General features: G+C 36.3%; 1 protein-coding gene across 1 annotated transcript; it reads left to right on the top strand.

The window, feature by feature from the left end:
• Window positions 1-7,437: 7,437 nt before the first annotated feature.
• Window positions 7,438-19,586, top strand: si:dkey-12h9.6 (macoilin-1). Its single transcript, XM_039782727.1, has 11 exons — window positions 7,438-7,767; window positions 9,282-9,423; window positions 9,537-9,663; window positions 10,333-10,456; window positions 10,742-10,920; window positions 11,831-12,293; window positions 12,402-12,560; window positions 13,653-13,823; window positions 14,457-14,583; window positions 15,371-15,545; window positions 17,438-19,586. Exons 1-11 carry the CDS (start codon window positions 7,691-7,693, stop codon window positions 17,626-17,628), a joined length of 1,935 nt encoding a protein of 644 aa, XP_039638661.1. The 5' UTR covers window positions 7,438-7,690; the 3' UTR covers window positions 17,629-19,586.
• Window positions 19,587-24,526: the final 4,940 nt, after the last annotated feature.

Below are 24,526 nucleotides of genomic sequence, written 5' to 3'. Positions count from 1 at the left end.
CACACAGTGACTTGGATAAGTAACTTTATGGTGCGTTCTTTTTGTCCACCGAAGTCGTTTTACGAGTTGTTTTCCGGAGTTACGACCCGGAAGTTGCAAAAAGAACGCCCCCGAGGTCGTATTTACGACTCGTCAAGTCGTCTGAACTCAGAGGACCCCGAGCTCACTTTCAAAGATGGCTGCGTCGTGCATCACACGTAGTAAACATTGTGGTTATCTACAATTTTAAGCACTTTTGTCTTTGTTGTAACCAAATGAAGAAGTCGTACACATAGCGCTGTATACTGCTACCTATAGGCATGTCTTATTAGGAGTTAAATACCGCCTGATTAGTTATTTTGTAGCTTGTGCAGCTGAAATTGGCTAGAGACGCTCGGTTGCTATATGACAACAATGGCTTTAAGCCGAGTCTTGAGCAGAAAGCAGAGTAGTAGCCTAACGTTAACGTTAATCAAAACGTAATTTTCATGTATCAAACTGTGAAATATATGTGTGTAATATGTCAATAACTGGGTGAATAGAATCCTAAATGTTACTAAAAATGTTACAAAAATCCATCTTTTCTCCAACTCGTAGTATTGTGTGACAAAAGAATGCAACAACCCGCGGTTATTCGTTTTTCGACACGGATGTGACGTCACGCTCGAGCTACTAGTCGCGATTACAAGACAAAAAGAACGCACCATTAATCTGATTACTGGTTTGGAAATAGTAACGCGTTAGATTACTCGTTACTGAAAAAAGTGGCCAGATTAGAGTAACGCGTTACTAAGTTACTAAGTTACTAAGTAACGCGTTACTGGCATCACTGCTTGGAACCTCGACCGAGGTGGTTCTAAAAAAAAATAACAGGCACAATCCACAACTTTTGCAAATGGATAACCAAAAAAGAGCGGAACGAGTTGAGTACAGGTAGAGCTGCGACGTACTATGCAGTGAAAATGGGGCATTTATGAATCAACAAAAAGCTGATGCAACCCAGTCCTGAACTTTGTCCTTTCAAACCTCTTCTCCCATGTCACATAACTGCTGTACCATGAGTGCATTGGCTGCCACTTAAATAATGAACTGTGAGCTATTGACCCTTGCATGACCAAGCCATTCCTGAGTGAAGCTTATGGATTGTGTCGATGCATCTGTCTGACACGGCTAATGGAAAACAGATTTAACAGGATGAGAAAAAGGAATGTTCTCCCCATCTTCAGTGAAAATGTCAGGCCCGGCAAACGTCTGTGTCAGATTACTGTGGCAGCAGCGATAAGCAGATGTAAAGACCCGTGGGGCGTATTTATTATTCAGGCAAAGAGTGGAAAAAATAGCCAGAAGACTGCAGAGAGCAGTGCTCTGGAGAAAATAGCATGCTCACATGCAATATTTGTCAGGGCGTTGGGCCTCCTCGGGTAATAATACACTAGGTGATACACTTATTGCAATGGAAAATTCCAAAAAAAAAAAATTTGCACCATAAATCGCACAATCACAGAACCAATCTTTGAAAAAAAACAGAAGGTGTCTCTGAGAAGAACACGTTGAGTTTCTGAGCAGAAATGTGATTCTAAGCACGGCACAAGATGTGGTTGCCTTGAAGTTGAAGAATGGCATCCTGTACGGGTATAACAATATATCATGGCACAATATATTGTTGAAGTCTGCATTCTCTGTTGGCATGGTAATGATGATATTGCCCAAATAACAGTATTAATTAAATAATAATAATATAAAGGTAAAGGTAAATAAAGGTAGCATATTAGAAAGTAGCACTTTGTAAAGAAAAAAACCCACAATTGTATTCATTTTTGTTTTCCTTCCAACTTAATCAAAAATATCATGTGTATCAATCCATGAGCCCTGAATTGTGCATTAACCCTACTGTAACAAACCCTTGACTGTATCATTACATCTCTGCCATCCCCCCAAAAAATAGATTAGATGCTGCTTCACAACTGCAAACTATTTCTTGAGTTCTTAAGTCAATTGATTTTAATTTTTTTCACAGTTGTAGTTGTGTGTGAATGAATCTTTTGCACTACATTGTGTTTGGGATACAACCACACCCACTTTAACCATTTCCTCCACTGCTGCCTTGGGACCCCTCTCCAAATGTTTGCGTAATGTGAATTTTTGCTGGAGGGATATTGAGTGAGAATAGCTATCAAACAGGCAGCGGCTTGGAGAAAGAACAACACCCGTCTGCTGATGGCTGACGTGAACCAGGCCTGTTTTAGTTAGCTGGGTGTGCTGGGAGAGCTCAGTCTTTGGCCACTGGTTGAACTCTCAGCCATCACGGTAACTCATGAAACAATTACCCCTCTAAGAGGCACTAGGAAGCACAGGGCACACAGTACTGTACACCCAGTCCATATGTTATTAGCTTCTCAGGACAATATAGGGAAGTATGTGGTTACTATAGAACCAGCTACCACATACAGATTAGAAATAAAGTGTTTGCCATGACTACAATCCTCCTTCCTTCAGGCCTTTATCATTGAAAGTGATCTGTCAGTGCTTTGGCATGTGGCAGAGTAGATCTGTTTTTAGTGGGCTTTGGTTTGACGGTGGGGCTGCGATGTTCCTGTATTTGTGATGAAAGCTTAAGAGGCGAGCTGACAAGCCTTTTACCAAGTTTTGTTTTGCTGCATCTTAAAGCACTCAATGAAAGGAAGGAAGCTGCTCTCCTTTCATTAGAGGGTGGTCTGAAGGTTTTTGTAGCCTCAGTGGGCAGGAGCCCACTTCTCACAGGTGACACTTCAAAAGTGTGGAGTATGAGACCTATAGCCTTGATCCAGGACCGTCGTTTCAGTCACGCAGGCATTAGGATGCCTGATAATAGTAGGCAATCTTTTAAGTGACTTTTAAGTGAAGCAAAAATATCAATGTTAGGTGGGTGTAAAGTAACTAAAACCTGATCCATTACAGTCAACACAAACCATGTAAAATCAAAGGTGGCTGACTGTGTGCTGTGCTGGCATGGGTTACTGGAATATACATTTTAATCCAACCCTATCACCAGTCAAGGACATTAACATTGGACAAAACTGTAAAACTTCAAAAAAGAAAAGAAACTGGTAGTAAAATCAGGCCTATGAACAGGACAGGGAAAGTCAAATACAAGTGTTTTACACCCACACAACCCTTTGAGACCATATCAAAGGGTAAAGAAATTTTTATTTTACATTACAAAATTTTACCTTTTTTTTTATTTTTACGAATGAAGGTTTGATGTAGATAAGAGTCAGAATAAGTTTGCCATATTTTAATGCAAACTGCTTTTAAACCCAGCCCGATCGGCTGGTGATTTGATTTCTCTGCAGCTCAGGCTAGAAACCTGTACGTTTATCTATCCTGCTTCCGTTACAAATTTGCAGGACCCAATCACAAACTGGCTTATCCACCTGGCGCGCTATTGGCGGGTTTAACACGATGACGATAGAGAAGCGACCAAGCAGCTTCTTGTTTACATTCAACAAACCGGCCACCAAAGCACAGCAACCCGTTGATGCCGCTGTCGCTGCTACGTCACCCGGGTCGTTGGTCTGATTGGTTGAAGGACTATCCAATTGCGTACAGAGTCATTTGAACTACGTATGCCCGTTGATGATAATACACATTAACTAAAATGCACATGTTTTGTGAGAGTGACAAGACCTATTTAACCTTTGTGTAAAATATGCTTTCTTGTAGTCAACATCTGTGCCTGATGTGTTTACACCAGGTAAGAGACACGAATAAACAACAATCACAAGTGATTCAGAAACACCTTCTGATTGGTCCTGGTACAGGGCAAAATCCTGTTTAAAACAAAATTGACTATTATTTTCATAGGCTAGCTGACCCAGTGTAATGGAGTGTTTAATCTTGGTTTTAAAGTCAGTTGAACATAGTAAATCACTTTGCACTGACCGCTGAGATCTTTGGTCAGATTTAAATGGAGTGAGCTCTTTTTTTTTTTCAGCATCCTGTTTCTAATCCAAAGTGACTGTGATGTGGCGAGATAACAGCTCAGACTAAATGAGCTGTCTACAGCCTGGACAGACTGATGTAACTGATCTACCAGTGTCTTCCTGCCTATAAAAATTTACTTTTTCTGTTTCTGCTAACTTATTTACTTCTCTCTGTTCTTGTCTATCTCTTTCTTAATACTATTTAGTTGAAAGAAATAGCAAGAGCTGTAGTAAACTGTGTTAACATATCAGATTTTAACTCAGCCATGACGTATCTGCAAAGCTGGCCAATCATTGCTGCAGAAACTTCAACTTGCAAGATTCACCAAGTCACATTTATATAAAATCTACAACAATGCAGATCATGTGAAAAGTCATTATTTTAGCTATATTACACAGTCTAATTTTAAGTACGACAAACTGACGCCAAAGTCATAAACATTGTCTGGCCTTGGGGCCAACTGTTGAGGCTCGCTGCTGGAGTTGATAAGCCCCACAGGATGACACCGCTGGGGTTATCGAGCTCGGCCAAGCCAGAAGACCTCTGCTATCGCTGGACAAAGTGGCAGAGGAAAAACTCATCCTGTTATCTCGCCTCTGCTGGGTGAATAACACCCCTCCCCCTGTCCGCTCCCTTCAGGTAGTGCTCTCATCTGTCTTCTTAGTTAACCTCATGGGGATTGCACTAGTAACAGATCAGAAACATGTGCTTACTTTTGTATGACTTTTTTATGTTGTGGTATGAAGAGTGAGGCTCTCTTTGCATGCAGACAAGACTACAGAAATTCAGCCCAAGTGTTTATTTTAAAAGCAAGACGTTTCGCATGAAGCGGCGCTAATTTAAACACAATAGCAGTGTGTGTGTAAAAAATGTGGTGATAGGAAATCTAATGTTGAAGTTAGAGTGGATTATTTAATTAACCAAAATGAAAACAACCTCTTCTTAAAGTGCAGAGTGGAAACCCAGAAATGACTCATAACAAAAAAAAAACTCCAGTCTGGATAAATTCCAACAAGCCGAGCCTGTAGATCCATCTGTGCTTCTCTAATGTAGACTGCGTGCGTTATACAAACACAGCCTTATTTGAACCAGGAGCCTGCTGTGTAGCCAGAATGTGTGTGGCTGACCCCTGAGGAGAGGCACACTGTCTTAGCCTCAGATGTGGGTAAGTATTTGTATCGTTTTGTATATTTTGTTTAAAGTAAAATCTAGCATTTTGAAAGAAAAGTTGCAGCCTGCCTGACTTGACTAAGGATATCCTTGTTATGGAGGGCTCATTATGCCACCAATAATGACAACTTTAAACAACTTTAAAGGTGCAGTAGGTAAGACTTATAACTTTCTGTCATATTTGCTGAAACTGACCCTATGTTCGAGTAGAACTACATGAAGCAGTTAATTTAAAAAAAGATCCCGCTCCTCTGGCAGTAGTGATTTGCAAAAATCCACAGCTCCCTGTTCAGATGCACCAATCAGGGCCAGGGGGGGGGGGTGTCTAACTACGTGTCAATCACTGCTCATGCACACGCATTCATTCTCCCTTGTGGGGGGAGGGGCTTAGGAGACCATTTTGGGGCTTACCTGAAAGGGGGGAGGGACTGAGAAGTTGTCGATGTTCAAATGTCAATACCCACCAGGTCTGGATTTGTTGCGGAACGGCTGCGACCATGACTGACAGCTGTAGTCACGAGGACCCACAAGTTCTCGTGAATTCACGTAGAATATAACCACAAAACCAACAACAGTTAGTTTCCATCCAGAGGAGTACAGGGTAAACAACTCTGTGCTGTGTTTTCAAGGTGTAGTTCAGGGAAATATGATCTGCCGTGAGCACGGTGTATTTTATTTTGAAAATTAACGGGATATTTATTTTGTTTCTGTGCTCGACTTCCTGTCCCGCACTATCTGCCATGTGCTGAATTTCTGCGGAGCTCTCCGGCGTCCGGCAAAAATAGAAGCTCTGCGTATCTGCTGCGGAAGGCTGCGGACCGCCGGAGCTGTGCTGGAGTCGGAATGCAGCCGTTATGCAACCGGTGGAAATGCACACACTGACTTTAATGGAAACCTAATGACTCCGCCGCCGTTTCGGAGCCGTTCTGCAGCCGTTCCGCATCTGGTGTAAATCCATGGTAAGTCCTGGATCTTCGCAATCCTACCTACGGCACCTTTAAAATCTACTCTGGATGTCCAAGGCCTAATGTTTCGCTCCCCAGCAACAATTAATTATATAAATGGTAACTCCATATTTAAATACGTTTTACATTTCCCAAAGGTTTTGTAAATATGTCATAATTTTAAAGACCATGATGCCACAACTAATTTCATTGCAGTTCAAGACACTTACCCCCCCCCCCCCATTGTTCCTGTCATTTTTCCAAGTTTAAATAAAGTTTAGATCGAAATAGCTTAAAGCTTTAAAGATATTAAAGATTTATGAAAAAAGGATGACACATTATTAGTAGTCTTGACACAGTAAGCAGGTGAGGTCGACAACTGTTTCTTGGCTCAGCTTTAGGAAGTCCATATGGAATTAACGTTTCCTCCCCACTCCTGCCAAATCCACCCATTCAAATGCGTTCTTCCTCTTTGTGAGTTTACACCTTACATACAGTCAAAGGGCACCTGCCCCTGCAGGCGGTGTTTGTCCAGAGAGGCATTGCGCCAAAGTAAATTTCCTTTCTAATCTCTTTTTTAATACTTCAGGCTATTTGACCTGTTCAGTAATCAGCAGAGGGACACAAGCTTCAATGCTAAGTATCTTTGTCTGGGTTGTCTGTATTTGGGTCCATTGCCTTTTGCCCCGCTCACGCTTGTAAATAGTGTTTATTATCTTGATTTATTCTCCTCAAGGTGAAATTTGTTTAGCAGTCAGTGGAAACACAGAACATGTACAATGTTTAACATAGTAAAACAATAAAATACATGAAAAATCAAATAAAAATATGTAAAAGTTATGCTAATGTGAACACATACACTGTGTACATCAAGTGATGACATACCTTACTTTAATGGTCAATATACCCTGTCTGCTTATTTGCATCTTAATCCTATAGACAAATATCCACACCACACAATTCTACTGCTGCTGTTGCACAACTTACACTTAACACTTACAGTATTCTAAACTTAAATTTATATTTATATATTCTCATTTATATTAATATTTTTACTACTCTATTTTTTTGCACTACATGTTTGTACTTGTTTGTAGCTTGTTTTGTATCTTGTTATATCCACAATATCTGTGTGTATATTGTATGCAGCGTGCTTAGATAGGCCTATACCTAGAGTATTTGATGATGATATGTAGGCCTACATGTTAAAAACTTCATATTTAAACTATATTATACATTGTTATTATTATTTGTTATTATATTATTATTATTGTTTTATTGTTGCATTTATTATAGGGCTACTTGGCATTATTTTAAAGTGTGTATTTGTAAAGCTGCTGGCAATATTATAATTGTTACTATATTATATTGTTAATTAATATATATTAAGTACAGTCTGTACAGTGTGTTGTTCTGCTTCCCTCCTGCGATGAACACTTGTAGGTACAACATCCACTGAGCATGCGCATAACTAGTGAGCCTGTATCTGTTCCTAGACATCATCACAGGTTGAGCTGAACATCCTCTTCCACAAGGAGGGATCTTCATCATTTATTTGTGCCATTTTTCTGTCTCCGCTGCCGCTGCTTCTGCGGTGTAAAAACAAACAGCACGGAGGGGGTAGAAGCCATAAGATGAAGAAACGTTATGTGGACGCGAGCAGACTACGGAAAATGAAAAAACTGAAAATAACGGAGAAGCTGTCTGAAAGGTAGCTAGCGCTGCGAGCCGCGTCGCCCTGACGGCTGACGGAGGCTGCTTTTGTTATGGTGCCTCGTCTTTGTGTAAATTTCAGCCGTCGTCATCCTGCTCACCTGTCTGCCTCACATCCCACATCACTTCATCTCGTGTCTCCCATTTTATATGAACGAGTCTGGAGCTTTAATACGCTCCATTGCAGTTTGATTGCGCAGGCAGAAGCGTAGACATGTTGTGCGAGTTACTTCACCCGACATTGCTTACAGAAAGACAGAAATCAGCAGCAGGGCAAGTTAACGTCGGCCTGCTTCTCCTCAGGGTTGTTACATCTGCTTTTACACTGTCCTGTGTCCTCAATTAGGCCAGATTATGCTTACGGTTAATGCATTATATTTGTATTAACTGAAAATGAAATAGCCCAAAGGAAAGCAGATCATTTTGCACATAAATAAGCATTGAAAGCGTCCAGACACAGTCCAGACAAGAAAAGACTGCCTCAGGAGAAAGAAACCACTTGTTTTAATTGTGCATTGTTTCACATGAGAGAGACAGTAAATAAAAAACATTTTAATATAGCCTACAGTATTTTGAAAACACACACTGTCTTATTTTGTTTTTATGAATTTGCAATCAAATAGCCTTTACAATTCTTGCTCATTTTTATTGCGTATTTGGCAGCTATGATGAAAATTAAATTTCTCTATTGTAAATATTACAAGATGTATCTTAGCTTCTTTGAAGAATTTAAGATGCTGTAATCCTCCATTTCTCTCCTTTCTAAGTCTTGAAGAGTAAATGTTTTTTTTTTGTGGAATAACTTGAATATTTGGCAGTTATATCTAAAATACAAATGAGATCAATTAAAATATGCTCTTTAAGTAGGCTAAAATGATAAGGCTAATTTGAATGTATGAAGAATTTAGGCTGCTGTCCCTTACTCTTTCAATAAAATATTGCTTTTTGTTGTTGCATATTTAGTATTTTCTTTAGTATAAAATACATGTAAGATAAATTAAAATACATTTTATATCAGTGACATCAAAAGGGAGATTTAAAACTTGGATGTGCAATAGTGTGCTGTGGTGCTCCCTCTCTCCTCCAGCTGAAATATTGCCATGGTTACCAAACAAAGAAGGGGTGATGTGATAACAGTCTATGGACGAGCAGAACAAAGGAGAAAACCACAGCTCCTGTTTTGCTCGTGGTCGCCTGATCAAATGAATGAGGGAACAGTCATTGTTCTTCAGTGCCGCTACTTAAAAGGACGGACTGCAATTTTAAGATGCAGCTGCTCAATTATAGGTTTAGCAACATGTATGCGATTCCCAGTCTTGTATTGGCTTCTGTGTGTTCAATGCTTTGGCTTAAGAGGCTTTGCTGTATCTGAAATGTGTTTATTTACTGGAATCAGAGCCTAGAATACTTTTTGAATTAAATAGTTTCACATTTGTACACACTGAATACACCCCTCTGCTGATGGTTTATGTATAATAATAAAAGTGATAGACTTCATCTGTGTGTTTGCAGTGCGTACACCTTCCTGAAGTTTATGATGATGTGGACGCTGGTGCTGCTGGCAGATTTCATCCTTGAATTCAGACTGGAGTACTTGTGGCCGTGCTGGCTCTTCTTTGGGAGCGTATACACCACTTTCCACTGCCACGGGCTGGTGAGAACCCCTCCTGTGTGATTTCATATTTCATGTGCCCAGACAATGATAATCCTACAAAATGAATCCAGTGCTTTTTACTGAAATTAATGTTGTTGTTTTTTTGCTTGCAGGTTATCTGTGTTGTTTTTGTTTGTGCTGCCTTCACTCTGGACATCTTTTGTTTAATTTTTGTTCCTTTGCACTGGCTGTTCTTTGTGGCAAGCACCTACGTGTTATTTAATTACATATGGCACACAGGTGAGTAGGTGGATGTGGTTTGTTTTGTTCTGTTTTTCACCGCACATATGCCAAAATATGCCAAACTCTGTTCCTCTCATACAAACTAAGCGTTGTTTGTAATGGATATGCAGCCTATTTAGTGAAGTATTTCATTTAATTGAATTAGCAGGAATTTTATTAGAATAAGTACTCTTTTCATCTCTTCACATCTGATACTTCATTCCAGCAGCAGTCAGACTCTTGAATGCAACATCATAATGTAGCACTGCTAGCTGTTTCTGCAATATGAGCCATCACTGGACAATATTCTGCACTATGCATATTTATTTATTTATTACTCTGTTTCACCGCCTACTGTGCAATATGTCTTTTCTATTCATCCACACCTTACTCATCTGTATATCTGTGTATATACAGTATACTGTCTATTTATATAAGGGTGTTTATTGGTTAAATATGTTTTTATTATGTATTATTACTATTATTATAACTGATTCAATTTTTTCTATTTCTTATAATACTTTCTATATATTTCTCTCCTATGTCTATTTAATGTGTATTTGTGTTATTCTGATGTGTGTACATTTTTTTTCTTTTGAGCTGCTGTAGCACAGGAATTTCCCCAGTGTGGGATTAATAAAGTCTATCTTATCTTATCTTATCTTATTATGTTATATTCTTCTGCAGAGAAAGGCATCTGTATATCGACGGTGTCCTTGTGGATTCTGCTTGTGTACACAGAAGCTTCACTTCGACTCAGAGACCTTAAAACCTCTCATGCCAATCTGTCTCATCTTTTTGCTGCACACTGGTATGTTGATTTAACACAAATCACCCTTTCTGCCCTTAGAAGAATTTTCAGAATTGTTTTTTTAGGATTTCTTACTTAAGATTAATTGATCTGTAATAAAAACAGCAACAAACGTTTATTAATCCCCTGTGTGATATTATGAATCGGCTTAGATGTTCGTGCGTATTATGCATACATCTATAAATAGACTAACAAATAATTATAGAAATTGGTTAGCCAGTTTATAGCTTTTTAATGTGGCACACACATTCTAACTGTGTTTTCCCCTGTTGTATTCACATTCAGCATTGGATATCCTGTAGTGTATCTGGGGTTTGATGCCACCTGCTACTTCACCAACATCTTCAAGCTGCGCATACAGAAAGCTGTGCAGAGTGAGAATGATTTCCACATGCACCTGCTGCAGCACTCGCTCCCTCCTGGCCTGCAGGTTTACCCCAAGACTGGCACAGATGGCAGCAGCAGTAAGTCTTTTGCACCATTTATTAATACACACTTCTATCTACCATTTTTACAATCTGCAGGATGTTCCTAATTTATCAGATAAGAGGTTCGGCACTCAAAGTAACCACTCAGTCCTATACTGTTTATTCCAATAAACATTGAAAAAGACCTACCAGGAAGTCATCCTTTTCAGCAAATGAGGACATTCTTACATAATGCAATTACTCCCTTTTTCCCCCTTTTGTCACCCAAGTGAAAATGATGACAACATAACTCAAGTGGCAGCAAATATTGCACAGAGACAACCACCGTTTCTTTTCCAAATTGCAAGTGTCTGCAAGGGTGTTGTTGATTAAGGCTGTCATCGACTAAAGAAACTTGTCGACTAATCGATTAGTTGATTTAATAGACAGATCTGTATCATGTATCATGCAAAAGCACCACTTTAAATCTTGTGTTTAGCAGAGATGTGCTCACAAGTTTCTCGGAAATAAGTCATCCAGCATGAAATAGCATAAAAATTACTAATCCACTAAAGAAATCTGAGTCGACTAAGACCAAAACAACCGATTAGTCGACTAATCAACTAATAGGGGGCAGCACTATTGTTGATATGTGGTAGCACAATGTTTATAAGTGTCCTGCTGCTCATTTACGTACTTGTTTATGCATTGTTTGCTGGTATGCGTACCAGAAAAGGTCAGTGAGGAAAGGAGTACAGATGAGTCCATCCTACTTAGGGTAATCCTTTTGACTGCAGCAAATCTTTATAACACCTAAATGCAACAAACTGAACTTTCTCCACTGTTGTTCACACCTAAGACAGCAGACTGCAAATGTATTTGCACCGTTCATATCCCAACTGCAGAATTAAGATCATATTAGAAAGATGATATTGACATTTTGTTTTTTATCTGCCTGTTCTTGCAGGCTCAAAGTGGAAAATAAAGCCTGAGTCGACTCAGTATCAGTGTCAGAACGGCGCTGTAGTGGCCCATGATGAGGTGCACTCTGTGGACTGCCTCCAGATCCGCAGTGAGGAGAAAGTGTCTGAGAAAGGAACACAGGAGGTGAGGTCAGCTGAATCAAACCGGCGTCCGTTATCATCCAAACCTAGTGAGTCCAGAGAGCTGCTCCACTGTGGGGCAAGAGGACCGGAATCCTCTCCAACCCTGGAAAATCTACCTCAAGATGAGCAAGGAAGCAAAGCCACACGGGCGGCTAAAAGCTCCTCGCCAAAAGCCCGCAGAGGCAGCACGAACACTCCTTCACCACCTGCAGGGAGGACTGAGAAGAAGCAGAGATCCAGCTCAAAAACACTCAGCCCCAACCGTGACGTAACAGAGAAGAGTGCTGCAGCAGCTCAGAATCACCACGCTGAACAGATGACCAAGTATGCCACCATTAACTTCAGTTTAGTTCGATATTAGGCATGTGAAGGTACAATTAGAGCCAAAGAAAATCTCTCTTTCCCTGTAACTCCACCTTTATTATCTTTCAGGCTGGAGCAGGAGCTGAGGAGGCTGAAGGGCGAGCTGCAGGTGAGCAGGCAGAGCGAGCAGGAGCTGCGAAGTCACATCTGCAACTTGACCAACAGCGAGAGGAGCCTGAGACCAGAGGTTTCCCTGCTCAGACAGTCCAACATGCTGCTCCAGAGCAAGTGAGTCATCCACTAGATCCACTGCTAAAAGCTCTTTGGCTCCTTCTGTGGGCCGTTTTACACATTACATCAGTCTATAAATAAAAAGTAAGACATGGATGAAATGCTGCTCGGACTATGGCAATCTGTGTGAAAGCAAACCATTTGTGGAATGATGTTTTTATCCTCAAAATGATTTATGGATCTCTTTTAAAGACGAAATTATTGTAATATGAAGTCATAGTTCGTGTTAAGTGGATTGAGGCTCACAATTCTCATCCATAAATGAATGTTACACGGTGGCTCTTGTAACAAAAGAGGAAGCTTACACAAACGTCAACTCAAAGCCTTTATTTGGCCAAACTACAAATGAATATAAACTTCAAGGAACACATGGAAGTCAGTAATATCAATTGTGCCATTAGTGTATGGGTGAGTGTATCATGAGGTAAGTGTAAAAGGAAAAGTCACAATATAATGGATAAGGGTAGAGGTGGAGTGTCCCCAGGGTGGTGCATGGTGAAGAGAGAGACCAGAGCATGGCCTGCAGCCATCTTAAATACATGTGAGCCAGGCCGTCACAACTTATGAAATCTTTCACAGCATGAGATCTTAAATTCACGAGAATGTATAAAAATAATAATAATTGATATGGTGTGGGGCTACTAAAACACAATCTGACCCCTTGAATCAATGTGATGAGCATAAATTGAAGTCTTGGTCATGCTATTTAATGTCCTGTGTAATTAGTGCATTTCTCTTGTGTACACAATAGTAGAAATGTCTGGAAAAACTCTAATAATACGCACACTGCAAACTGAAAAAAACGGCGCTCTAAAAGATTTACTTTGTAACTTAGTCCATCCGATCACAGATTAACTATTTCAAACCCACATCATTGTCTTAGATGAGCACATTATGCATAGCTTTGATCAGCGCTTCTGATGAGACTTTTTAAAACAAGGTGCTCTCCAGCAACCACAAGGATTCTGTCTTTTTGCAAGACACTGTGAAGTCAGTCTCAAACAAGTCTATTTAGATGTGGCAGTAAACCACTTTTTTATGGTCTTATTTTCAACATTATCTAAAGTGAGATTAATGCTTTTCCTTCAGGATTCTGTGTCTGACTAAAACCAAGCAGAGGGACAAACAGAGCAGTGCGATGCTGGAGAAGAAGACCAGATCAGAGACGGAGGCCAGACTCTCTGTTGAAAAACAGTTGGCTGAGCTTCAGGCTCAGAAACTGGAAGAAGCAGCCAGCACAGCACGGAGTCTAACGAACAGGTAAATCACACCTCTTAAACCTTTAAAATTCCTGTTACTGACGTGGCTTTGTACCTGGAAAGTAAAGCTGAATCTGCATTTGTATGCTACTCAGTATAATTAAATGCTGCTGTGAGTGTATGTCCAAACACATGCGATGAAATAGTTTGAATAATGCTTTTTCGCTTTCTTGCTGAAAGTTAGATGAGGAGATCGATGCCGCTCTCATGTATGCGTGTTCAGTATGAAGCTGGAACCAGCAGCTGATTAGCTTAGCTACCTACAAACCCCCTAAAGCTCACTAATTGAAACATTATATCTCATTTGTTTAATTTGTGCACAAACCGAAGAGTGAAAAAAACACCACTTGTGGTTTCACAGGAGTTATGTTTGGGACTATTTCTTAGTGGCATGTTTTGTTATCTAAGTCTCGGCAAGAAAGTGAATAAGCCAAAATGTCGAACTATTCCTTAATTCCACACTTGACGTTTTTCATAGATTGTAATATATTTCTTTGCATTTTATGTATCTGTCTTCATTACATGTGTGGAATATTTAAAAAAAAATTTTCTTTCTGTGTAAACTGGTCTTTATTTTCAATGAAACCCCTCTCTTACCGTTCAAAACTGTTATTTTCTCCGTCTCCTACACCAGGCAGGAACACTGTGAGACCCAAATGTTAAGGAAAAGAGTTAAAGATCTAGAGACAGAGTACAAACAACTACAGCTGGAGTGTCAAGTGAAAGAGAGTCGTGTGGTAGATCTAGAGAGTGATGTGGAGGTATCTTTTTTACACTATTTGGGAATGAACTTGTGAGTTTAAGTGTCTGTGAGTCTCAAGTGTTCCAGTACTTGGTTGTCCTCAGTTTGGTCATGTAGACGTTTTGCTGTTTGAGTTCTGATTTTTATGTCTGTAATTCTTTGTGATTGTAAAATCTCTTAGAAAACTGAATCGTTCATTGGGATCATTTAGTATTTAAAAAAAAATAATCTATTTTATGTTGGACTGCAGTCAACACATTGCACTTTGTCATCCTATCAGTATGCAGTAATATTGTATGGTTGTGTTTGTTGTCTTGACATCAGGTGTGTACATTGATGTACTGTGTGGTATTTGATTTCATTTTAGTGACATACTCTCCATGAAGCATGCTGAAACAAAAGCCAGGTCTTTCATAAAAAAAACAACAACATTGCACTGCTTTAATAAATACATTTCAGAGTATGGGTCACCTCCCTCAAAATGTTAAAAGTCAGTGTTAACACAGAAATAATCATCCCTCAGAGTATCTAATATAATGTGCAGCTTTCATGTTTTTTGAATGGCTGGCCAATTCATCATGGAACTGTTTTCCCTCTGTGGTCCATTGGTTTCCTAAGTGAATTAACCTCAACACATGCTAATGAAGGCAAAAGAAACACAGTGACGCTCTGACTATGGCATTTTAAAAAGGCAAAAATACTTAGGAAACCAAAGCACTAGAATCCCTCAGGTGGTCATCGCACAAGGTTGATTGATGTTTTGTCATTTTACTGTGTTCTTACTGTCAATGTGTTTGTGGACTCAGGCTCTGGGAAAATACCGCTGTGTGGAGAAAGAGACGGACATGCTGCTGTCCACTCTGTCAGCCATGCAGGAGAAAGCTCAACATCTGGAGTACAATCTGAGCGCAGAGACTCGCATCAAACTGGACCTGTTCTCGGCTCTAGGAGACGCCCGCCGACAGCTGGAAATCGCTCAAGGTTCCCACTCTTTCTCTTAGCATTTGTATTGTCTTATTGTGCAACTTAATTTTCAATTTGAGTGTATTCTTAGCAGTGTTGGGAGTAACGGCGTTACTAACGGCGTTATTTTTTCAGTAACGGAGTAATCTAATTAATTACTTTTCCCATCGTTGCAACGCCGTTATCGTTACTGAGAATGTAAAGTGGCGCGTTACTACAATTTGGTTGAATGAAGCGCGAGGTGACATCAGCTGCCTGGAGAGAGCAGGGGTGGGGATGATGACACCGTTGCATATGACTGCACGCACTGACTACTACTAAACACAAGACAGCGACGAGCCAGGGAAATTCAAAGGTAGCGTTCTCGAACTGGAAGTACCGGCACTACTTCTCGCTCATTGAAATTAAAGGCAAGAATGTTTATGTAACATGCACGCTATGCCCAGGAAAAAAAACTTTATCCACCTCTGCCTCAAGCAACTCGAATCTTATGAAGCACCTCACATCAACACATGCTAACACGACACAGCAGTTGCTGCTGCTAACCCCATCCCAAGCCCAAATGCAGTTAGCGTGAGCTCCAGCGAAGGAGACGGAGCCACTCTGTTAAAACAAGTAACGCTCGATTTTTCGGGTCAGCAACAGCTGACCAAGGCCGAGCTGAACACATCAATCAGTTAATGTAAACATCTTTGATGTTAAAGATGTTATAGAATGTAATAACGTTATGGAACATAAAAAATAATGTCACAGTTACTTTGCTGAGTAACTAATTACTTTTACAATGTGGTAACTGAGTTACTAACTCAATTACTTTTTGGGAGAAGTAATTTGTAACTGTAACTAATTACTTTTTTAAAGTAGATTCTTAGTGCCTGTGGTGTGCGACTTCTTCGACTTACTGCTTCAAAAATCTGGCTGGATCGTTTGTAGAGGACGGTCTAAAGATGCAGTGGAGCAATTTCGGTGTCATTTGAGCATAAACTGTGGCAGGAGTAGGGTATAATTAGTTTTACAGTTTTTGAGAAGGTCGAAGCATATGAACATTTCTGCTCAGTTGGGCCTAAATGTTGGTGACAGTTGCAAAGTACAAGCATGTACGACTGATTTTTTATGAATTGTCAAAGTTTTCAACTTTAGACAGTTGCTATAGCGCCATCATCGGGACTATTAGCCCACAAAGCCAGTTGAGGAAGTTTAGCATAGGACTGGACCAATGTAGACCGGGTAAACCCAGCCCGATCTGCCGGCGATTTGATTTCGCCCTGCAGCTCAGGCTGGAAACCTGTACGTTTATCTATCCTGCTTCCATTACACATTTGCGGGAACCAATCACAAACTAGCTTATCCACCTGGCGCGCTATTGGCGGGTTTAACACGATGACGATGGAGAAATGACCAAGCAGCTTTTTGTTTACATTCCAACAAACCGGTCACCGAAGCGCAGCACTCCATGGCAGCAACCCGTTGATGCCGCTGTCACTGCTACGTCACCCGGATCATTGGTCTGATTGGTTGAAGGACTATCCAATTGCGTACAGAGTCATTTGAACTATGCCCGTTGATCACGCCTATTGTGCAGTAGAAAATACAGAGAAGACTCCCCAGGCTAATGTTCAATCTTAAAAGATCAAGCTTGGTCTGGTGATAGCCAGACTAGGACCAATGTGTGGTGACTTTTTTATGCATGGATAGGCAGATTTCAATGTAGGAAGAAGAATTTCCGCAAATACACGTTTTAAATAACAAATGTAGAACATTGTGTAGTCTTGGTAAAGGTTTTTGGTCTCAGAGACAAATGCCATTTGGACTTCACATAAGGGTAGTTTTTATAGCTTTTCACACATTAGAGTTCAATAATGACTTTGAATATTATGATATGCTTGTTTGACCTTTTGTTTGTCCTTCAGATAAAGTGATGAGGCAGGACCGGGAAATAAAGGAGATGAAGCAGAAGATTGCGGAGGTGATGGCCGTCAGTCCAGGCTTATCCTACATGGCTCCTCGGCCTCCGGTGCCGCAGTATCTCACCAAGCTACTCAACTCTGAGCGTTACATGCTGAATCCACGAGCACTGATGTACCAGTGTCTGAAGAAATAAAGGATGTCATCGCCTTTTTTTGATCCCTCTACATAAAACGGCAGGGGAAGGAGCTAATGGATTTTTATTACAGAGCTAAATGACACCATGAAGTCATCTACTTCCAGCCATGAGTGGAACCAGAATGAACCTCAACAAGTCAAATGCCTTTTTGCTGCACTGATGGTGCTACCTTTACATTATTATATTTCCTGTTTCCTCCAACAGCAAGGGTTGAAGTTTTTTTTATTCGAAAACAATATATCTGATATGCAGAGCTGCTTTAGACACAATTTCTATGTAAAGATACAGCATAAACCATCTAGTTGGGATGCAACTGAGAAAAGCACAACATTTCTTCAAATTCAGACCCTATAAATTTGTCTAAATGAATGATTTCTGGATAAGTAGATAAACATTGTTTACATACTGTAGCTTTAAAAGACAGATTAACTCTGTATTATATATTTTCTGGCATGACCGTAAAACTACACACTCAATATTATTTATAATGTTATCAAAAGTATTACACTTACAAAGTTGTAAGATTTTAGGGACTATAATAACCTTTGTTTTAGTGAAGTGGCCAAGGTAGACATGACAGTGAGCCAGCATGCACAATACCAGGACCCTCTAACTGAAGCAGCTAAATGGAATTCAGCTATCATTACTTTCATTATTTACGCCGGGTTTTTTTCCTACTGTGACATGTCAAAATGTTATAAAAATAAGATTTCATGCTGCAACAGATTTTGGAAAAATATGTTCAGACTTAATACCAATATATTAATGTCTTAATATGAATATAGAGAGATGATACATGATAATATTGAATTATCCCCAAACCCTAGTTAGTTGTGTTTATGGACTTTGAATTTTAAGACTAAAATAAACAATTATTAATATTAGGTCGAGACAATATTCTATTTACTTTTCTCTCAGAGCATAAATTTAATTATTAACCAACAACATCATTATGCTCAATCTTTAAGAAAAGTATGTCTGTGCCTGTAAATAGTGGATTAAGAATATTTAAATTGTGCTGAAATTATGATCAAATTACCACTTTTTAAAATCTAAAACGTGTTTTGGAATGAGACCCTTCAGAGTTGCAGATATTTCGATTTAACAGGTGTCGTTTTTGTGTGAAGCTCCCCGCCTTCAATCCGGGAGTTTCTTGAGAACAGCGATGTTTCAATTGTCTGCATGAGCAGATAAAGTTGAGGAGGAGCAGTAAAAACAGTTCATAGTAAGTAGCGATTATCTCTCTTTGTTCCAACTGACAACTAACAACTACATTTTGGCAGCTCTTGGCTCCACCATAGCAAACCCCTTGAAAGAGAGAAAGTGTGAAAAAGTGAACTGAAAGGTTTCCCCTTTGTTTGCCAGAATTAAACTTTGTTCATGAATTAAAGTGGAGTTGTGAATAACAAGGAATGGTGTTGACCAAACATGGTTCATGAATTTAATTACTGTGCCTATATATATATTACTTTCAAACTGGGAAGGAAAACACAAATTAAATGTGAAAGAGTTATGTGTTTGAATTGAAGTGCTATGTACTGTTTTGTAGGGTTTTTTGTTTAATTTTTCTTTTTTTTACTCACAATGTACAGAATTGAAAATACCCATGCAGCTGAAAAACACTCATGAACTGGATGTCTCCATTTTGGTAGCTTTTTATTTAGAGTGTGTTTCTAGGGTGTTTTATATCAGAAATATTTTTTAGTCCTGCTGTACTTTTATTATACTGCTGTAATTTTGTACAGCAATGTGTTTGTCCGCATGAAATGTGTTTTATTCAACTGTTATTTGAGCACACATTGTGACTTTAAGTATGTACATGAATATAATTGTACAAGGGCTACAGTTTCTTAAATTTTTGAACAAATAATTCAAACAGTGATGCTCTGAGGGTAGAGAACACGCTCCTGATACACCAGGATGTTTTTTTTGTATAAATAATTTAAACAATTGAATTTTGTCTCATTTGAGTGTCTGTGTGTACATTATTTTTTTAGAACTTACATCATATTCCCGAAAAGGTGAAACTCTCCAGAAAAGAACTTTTTTTTTTTAAAGAAATTTTCTGTAGTTTTTTCTTCTTTTCTACATTGTTCCCCACATGCATCCTGAACTACTGAGCCAAAAACCCTGAGAGGTGTACAGTATATGTTATATACAAAAAATTATAAACCAAGTATTTGAAACAACCATGCTGTTTACAGAGTGTAAGAGCTACAAAAACCTTGCTGCTGGACAAAGGATAGAACCCTGTGGCACTCCATATAAAAAGAGTTTTTCATGATATGTCTCCATAAAGAAGAGGACCCATCATTTAAACGTTTTTAAATTTAAAATATGTCATAGTATAGTTTGCCAAAAATAGTTCTACTATAGTAAAAGTAAAAGTCATGAAAACATCGTAATATAGCATGTCATAACAAGTTGTAGTATTGTATGTCATAAAAATGTCATAGTATAGTATGTCAAAAAACTCAAAGATGTCGTAAAAGGTCATGAAAGTCATATAAAGTCACAAAAAGTCATAGTATTATATGTCATAAAAAGTCATAAAACGTCATAGTATTGTATGCAACAAAAGAGTCATACAAAGTAATATTGTATGTCATAAAACGTCATAGTATAGTATGTCATAAAAAGTCATAGTATAGTATGTCATAAAAATAGTCATAAAAAGTCATAGTATAGTATGTCATAAAAAGTCATAGTATTGTGTGCCATAAAAAGTCATAGTATAGTATGTCATAAAAATAGTCATAAAAAGTCATAGTATAGTATGTCATAAAACGTCATAGTATAGTATGTTAAAAAAAGTCATAGTATAGCATGTCATAAAAAGTCATAGTATAGTATGTCATAAAAATAGTCATAAAAAGTCATAGTATAGTATGTCATAAAAAGTCATAGTATAGTATGTCATAAAAAGTCTATACTATACATACTATACTATGACTTTTTATGACATACTTTCTATGACTTTTATATTCTATGACTTATAAAAAAATTATAGTATAATTATATCATAAAAGTCTATTGTATACCATAAAAGTCATAGTATGATTATGTCATAAAAAGTCATAGTATTGTATGTCATAAAAGTTATAAAAGGGTTATAAAAAGTCATAGTATTGTATGCCATAAAAATAGTCATAAAAGTCATATATAGTATGTCATAAAAAGTCATAGTATTGTATGTCATAAAAATAAGTCATAAAAGAGTCATAGTATAGTATGTCATAAAAAAGTCATAGTATAGTATGTCATAAAAAGGTCATAGTATAGTATGTCATAAAATAGTCATAAAAAGTCATAGTAAATAGAATGTCATAAAAGTCATAGTATTGTATGTCATAAAAATAGTCATAAAAGTCATAGTATAGTATGTTATAAAAGAGTCATAAAGTATGTATGTATAAAGTCATAGTATAGTATGTTTAAAAAGTCATAGTATAATGTATGTAAAATGTCATAAAAAGTCATAGTATAGTATGTCATAAAAGTCATAGTATAGTATGTTAAAAAATCTAGTATAGTATGTCATAAAAAGTCATAGTATAATTATGTCATAAAAAAGTCATCGATATAGTATGAGTATGTCATAAAAATCATAGTATAGTATATCATAAAAGAATTCATAAAATTCATAGTATAAGTATGTCATAAAAGTCATAGTATGGTATGTCATAAAATAGTCATAAAAAGTCATAGTATAGTATAATAAAGTCATAGTATAGTTATGTCATAAAAAATCATAGTATAGTATGTCATAAAAGTCACTTAGTAGCATATCGCCATAAATAGTCATAAAAAGCATAGTATACCATGTCATAAAAGTCATAGCGTATTGTCATAAAATAGTCATAAAAGTCATAGTATAATTATCACAAAAGTCATAGTATAGTATGTCATAAAGTCATAGTATTGTGGCAATAGCAAAAGTCCATAAGTATAGTATGTCATTAAAAGTCAATGTATCATATACATAAAAATAGTATGACATAAAAGTCATAGTATAGTATGTCATAAAATAACATAAAAAGTCATAGTATAGTATGTCATAAAAAGTCATAGTATAGTATGTCATATAAAATTATCATAAAAAGTCATAGTATAGTATGTTCAAAAAAGTCATAGTATTGTATGTCATAAAAAGTCATAGTATAGTATGTCATAAAGCATAGTCATAAAAGTCATAGTATTAGTATGTCATAAAAAGTCATAAAAACTTAAGATAGTATGTCATAAAAATAGTCATAAAAAGTCATAGTATAGTATGTCATAAAAGTCATAGTATAATAGTATGTATAAAAAGTCATAGTATTAGTATGTCATAAAATCATAGTATTAGTATGTCATAAAATAGTCATAAAACATAGTATAGTATATCATAAAAAAGTCATATTAGTATGTCATAAAAGACATGGTAGATATGTCATAAAAAGTCATAGTATAGTATGTCATAAAAAGTCATAGTATAGTATGTCATAAAAATCATAGTATGATAAAAAAGTCATAAAGTCATAGTAGAGTCATAAAATATAGTATGTAATAAAAGTCATAGTATTAGTATATCATAAAACATAGTGTCATAAAAAGTATATAGTATGTCATAAAAAGTCATAGTATTGGATATTATAAAAAATCATAAAATATAGTATAGATGTCATAAAAAGTCGTATAGTATTAACATAAAAAAATATGTCATAAAATATAGTATAGTATGTCATAAAAATTCATAGTATTGTATGCCATAAAAAGTCATAGTATAGTATTCATTAAAAGTCATAGTATTGTATGCCATTAAAAATAGTTTAAAAAAGTCATAGTATTATAGCAAAAAGTCATAGTATTGTATATCATAAAAAGTCATAGTAATAGTTATGTAATAATAATATATAAACATAAAAGTCATAGTATGTAGTCATAAAAATAGTATTGTATGTCACAAAATAATTGCTAAAAGTTCATAGTATAGTATGTCATAAAAATTGGTATGTCATAAAAGTCATAGTATAGTATGCCATAAAATAGTCATAAAAAGTCATAGTATAGTATGTCATAATAGTCATAAAAGTCATAAGTATAATTATGTCATAAAAAGTCATAATTATAGTATATGTCAAAAAGTCATAAGTATGGTATGTCATAAAAAGTCATAGTATTGTATGCCATAAAAATAGTCATAAAAGTCATAGTATAAGTATAACAAAAATAGTCATAAAAAGTCATAGTATAATTGTCATAAAAGTCATAGTATTGGTATGTCATAAAAGTCATGTAGTATGTTCATAAAAAAAGTATAATAGTATATATCATAAAAAGTCATAGTATTGTATGTAAAAATCATAAAAAGTCATAAGTATAGTATGTCATAAAAATGTGATAAAAATTATAGTATAATGTCATAAAAGTCATAGTATAGTATGTCATAAAAGTCATAGTATGAGTATGTCATAAAAAGTCATAAATGTAGTATGTATAAAATAGTCATAAAAAGTCATAGTATAATTATGTCATAAAATAGTCATAAAAGTCATAGTATAGTATGTCATAAAAAGTCATGAAATTGTATGTCATAAAAGTCATAGTATAGTATGTCATAAAAAGTATAGTATAATTATGTCATAAAAATTATAGTATTGTATTATAAAATAGTCATAAAAAGTCATAATTACAAGTATGTCATAAAAAGTCATATATTGTTAACATGTCATAAAAAGTCATAAAAGTCATAGTATAGTATGTGTCATAAAAAATAGTCATATTATAGTATAATCATCAAAAGTCATTGTGTAAGTATGTCATAAAATAGTCATAAAAGTCATAGTATTGTGTATGTAAAAAATTAATAGTATAGTATATCATAAAATAGTCATAAAAGTCATAGTTCATAATAAAAAGTCATAGTATAATGTATGTCATAAAAATAGTCATAAAAGTCATGAGTATAATTATGTCATAAAAAGTCATAGTATAGTATGTCTATAAAAATAATTATAAAAAGTCATAGTAAAATTGTATATCTTAAAAGTCATAGTATTGTATGTCATAAAAAGTCATATGATGTATGCCATAAAAATAGTCATAAAAGTCATAGTATATTATGTCATAAAAATAGTCATAAAAAAGTGTGTAAGTATGTCATAAAAGTCATAATATGTAGTATGTCATAAAAAATAGTCATAAAAAGTCATAGTATAGTATGTCATAAAAAGTCATAGTATAGTATGTCATAAAAAGTCATGAGTATAAAATAGTCATAAAATGTATAATTGTAATCATAAAAATCATAAAGTGTGATATAGTATGTCATAAAATAGTCATAAAAGTGTAATTATAGTATGTCATAAAAAGTCATAGTATAGTATCTTAAAAAATCCAATCATAGTGTATGTTATAAAAATAAATATAGTTAGTATGTCATAAAAATAGTCATAAAAGTAATAAGTATAGTATGTCATAAAAAGTCATAGTATAGTATGTTAAAAAAGTCATAGTATAGTATGTCATAAAAAGTCATAGTATAGTATGTCATAAAAATAGTCATAAAACGTCATAGTATAGTATGTCATAAAAAGTCATAGTATAGCATGCCATAAAAATAGTCATAAAAAGTCATAGTATAGTATGTCATAAAAAGTCATAGTATAGTATGTCATAAAAATAGTCATAAAAAGTCATAGTATAGTATGTCATAAAAAGTCATAGTATAGTATAGCATAAAAATAGTCATAAAAAGTCATAGTATAGTATGTCATAAAAAGTCATAGTATAGTATGTCATAAAAATAGTCATAAAAAGTCATAGTATAGTATGTCATAAAAAGTCATAGTATAGTATGTCATAAAAAATCATAGTATAGTATGTCATAAAAAGTCATAGTATAGCATGTCAT

The sequence above is a fragment of the Perca fluviatilis genome, chromosome 18 (assembly GCF_010015445.1).
Source record: "Perca fluviatilis chromosome 18, GENO_Pfluv_1.0, whole genome shotgun sequence".
NCBI classification, from domain to species: domain Eukaryota; kingdom Metazoa; phylum Chordata; class Actinopteri; order Perciformes; family Percidae; genus Perca; species Perca fluviatilis.
Note: the sequence above shows the minus strand (reverse complement) of the source record. Positions and strands in the feature narration are given on the sequence as shown.